General features: G+C 62.4%; 1 protein-coding gene across 2 annotated transcripts in view; it reads right to left on the minus strand.

Moving 5' to 3' along the window:
* Positions 1 to 1,838, minus strand: part of LOC113216107 (homeobox protein Nkx-6.1) — a 51,617-nt gene that overhangs the window by 37,967 nt on the left and 11,812 nt on the right. For both annotated transcript variants that reach the window (XM_026435832.2, XM_026435831.2), the window contains exon 2: positions 913 to 1,224. In XM_026435832.2, the coding sequence (XP_026291617.2) occupies positions 913 to 1,224 (312 nt within the window). The remainder of the gene's footprint in view (positions 1 to 912; positions 1,225 to 1,838) is intronic.

A 1,838-nucleotide genomic window follows, 5' to 3' on the forward strand; every position in this document is an offset into this window, starting at 1 on the left:
CGCCCGCTCCGCACCGCAAGGCCGCTGCGGCGTGTGGCTCATCCCCTCGTGATCCATGTGCGGTGCGGCTCTGTCCCGCCCCCGCCGCCCCCGCCGCCCCCGCCCCAGAGTCAGCACCTCCCCCACACAGCAAGGACGGTCGCGATTTCACGGCCAAAATGCGTGCGGTGCGTCAACCCCTGCCCCCCCCTTCCCTATTTTATTATAATTAAGCCCCCGCGACCAGATGAAAGGCATAAAAGAAGAAAAAAGACAACCGCGGGGAACGGAATGCTATAAAAAGTGAATAAATTGCCGTTGCCGGGGAATCGTTTCGGTGATCCGTGGCGACTTCATAACTGCTTTATAATCGCCGTGTAAATAGGAGGTTTTAGCCTGCCCGCGGCTGCCCGCCCCTCCCACTAAACCCATCCTGCTGCCATCCGACGAAATACTTTTGGGGGGAAAAGGAGGTGGGGGGCGTCTCGCTTAAATTTTTATATTGCGAAATATAGGAAACGACGGTGCGCTTGGTCACGGTGCTGCGCGGAGACCGTGAGAGATACTACGGCAATGTTTGTTGCGCGGAAATTTTCATGAAACGGTCTGCGGAAAGTTTTGGTGCGCAACAACACACCGTGTCGCTGGATGGGGCACGCCGTTACGGGGGGCGTCATTCTCATCAGGAGGGAGAGGAAAGGATGTCGACCGATGGAGAGGAAGAGAGAGCGAGATGACGATGATGCCAAACGAAGATCATCCTCAGGGCGCCAAGTTTGGCCGTTTGGTCCTCAGTTTGGGTGATGCGATGCCCGGGGCATGACGAGACTGCCGCACTGGCGGTGCTCGCCGAGATGCTCGCGGGGGAATGTCGCGCCGGGGATCCATATCGGGGTCGGGGGAGCCAGGAGGGCTGCGGGGTTGGATACTCACTGTTGCTCAGCTTGTCCCTCCAGACGAGCGGGTTGCTGACGAGGCCCTGCAGTCCCGGCCAGTAGATGCCGGAGCGCGTGGTGAGGTCGGACAGCGGGTGCTGGTGCGGGTGGTGTCCTGGGTGCGCCGGGTGGCCGCCGCCGGCGCCGTGGTGGTGCGGGCCGCCGGGGTGCTTCCCCATGGCCGCGGCCGCGACGGCCGCCTGCTGCTGCTGCTGTTGCTGCTGCTGGAAGTAGCTGGCCGCGGCCATGTTGGCCGCCATGTTGGCCGCCGCCATGCCCGCCGAGACGCTGAAGCCGCGGGGCAGTGAACCTGGAAGCAGAGGCGGGGGGCTCAGGGGGCGCGGTCCAGCTGGAGACCTAAACGGTGGGCGCGGCGGGGCGGGCGGAGCGCAGGTGGTGGCGGCCGTCACGGCCGGGACGAGGAGCTCGTCAGAGTTAATTACGCGCGCATAGCAGGCCGGGGGCGAGGGGAGCCGCTAAGAGGCTCACGAATGACCCCGCGCGGCGCTTATTGATACGGCGAGATTGGCTGGGCGGGGACCGCGGACCCGACCCCGTGTGCGGCGTAGTGTACACTGCCAAGAGCAACATAGCAACAGACCCGCGTGGCTCTTGCCACATGAGAAGGGGTGGCGGGGTGGCTGACTCTATGGGTCGGTCGGTTCAGAAAACAAACATCGGCAGAAAACAGGATAGATAAACTGGCTGGCTCGCTGTGGGTAGATGAACGCAACGCGAAATTTCGGATCATCGTGATGAATTTATCCGTCGCCTTGATTTTTCCTCGGCTGTTATCGTTTCTCCTCGTGTTTGTCGGCGCTGCCCCCGCGGCGGCGCGGGTGACAACGGCCCGGCGGCCGGATTAAATATGTTAAATGTTGCGCCATCAATCTGCCTGACGCCGTGCTCCGGATTACACCCCGC

The sequence above is a fragment of the Frankliniella occidentalis genome, unplaced genomic scaffold (genome assembly GCF_000697945.3).
Source record: "Frankliniella occidentalis isolate FOCC.00 unplaced genomic scaffold, Focc_3.1 Scaffold158, whole genome shotgun sequence".
Taxonomy (NCBI): Eukaryota; Metazoa; Arthropoda; class Insecta; order Thysanoptera; family Thripidae; genus Frankliniella; species Frankliniella occidentalis.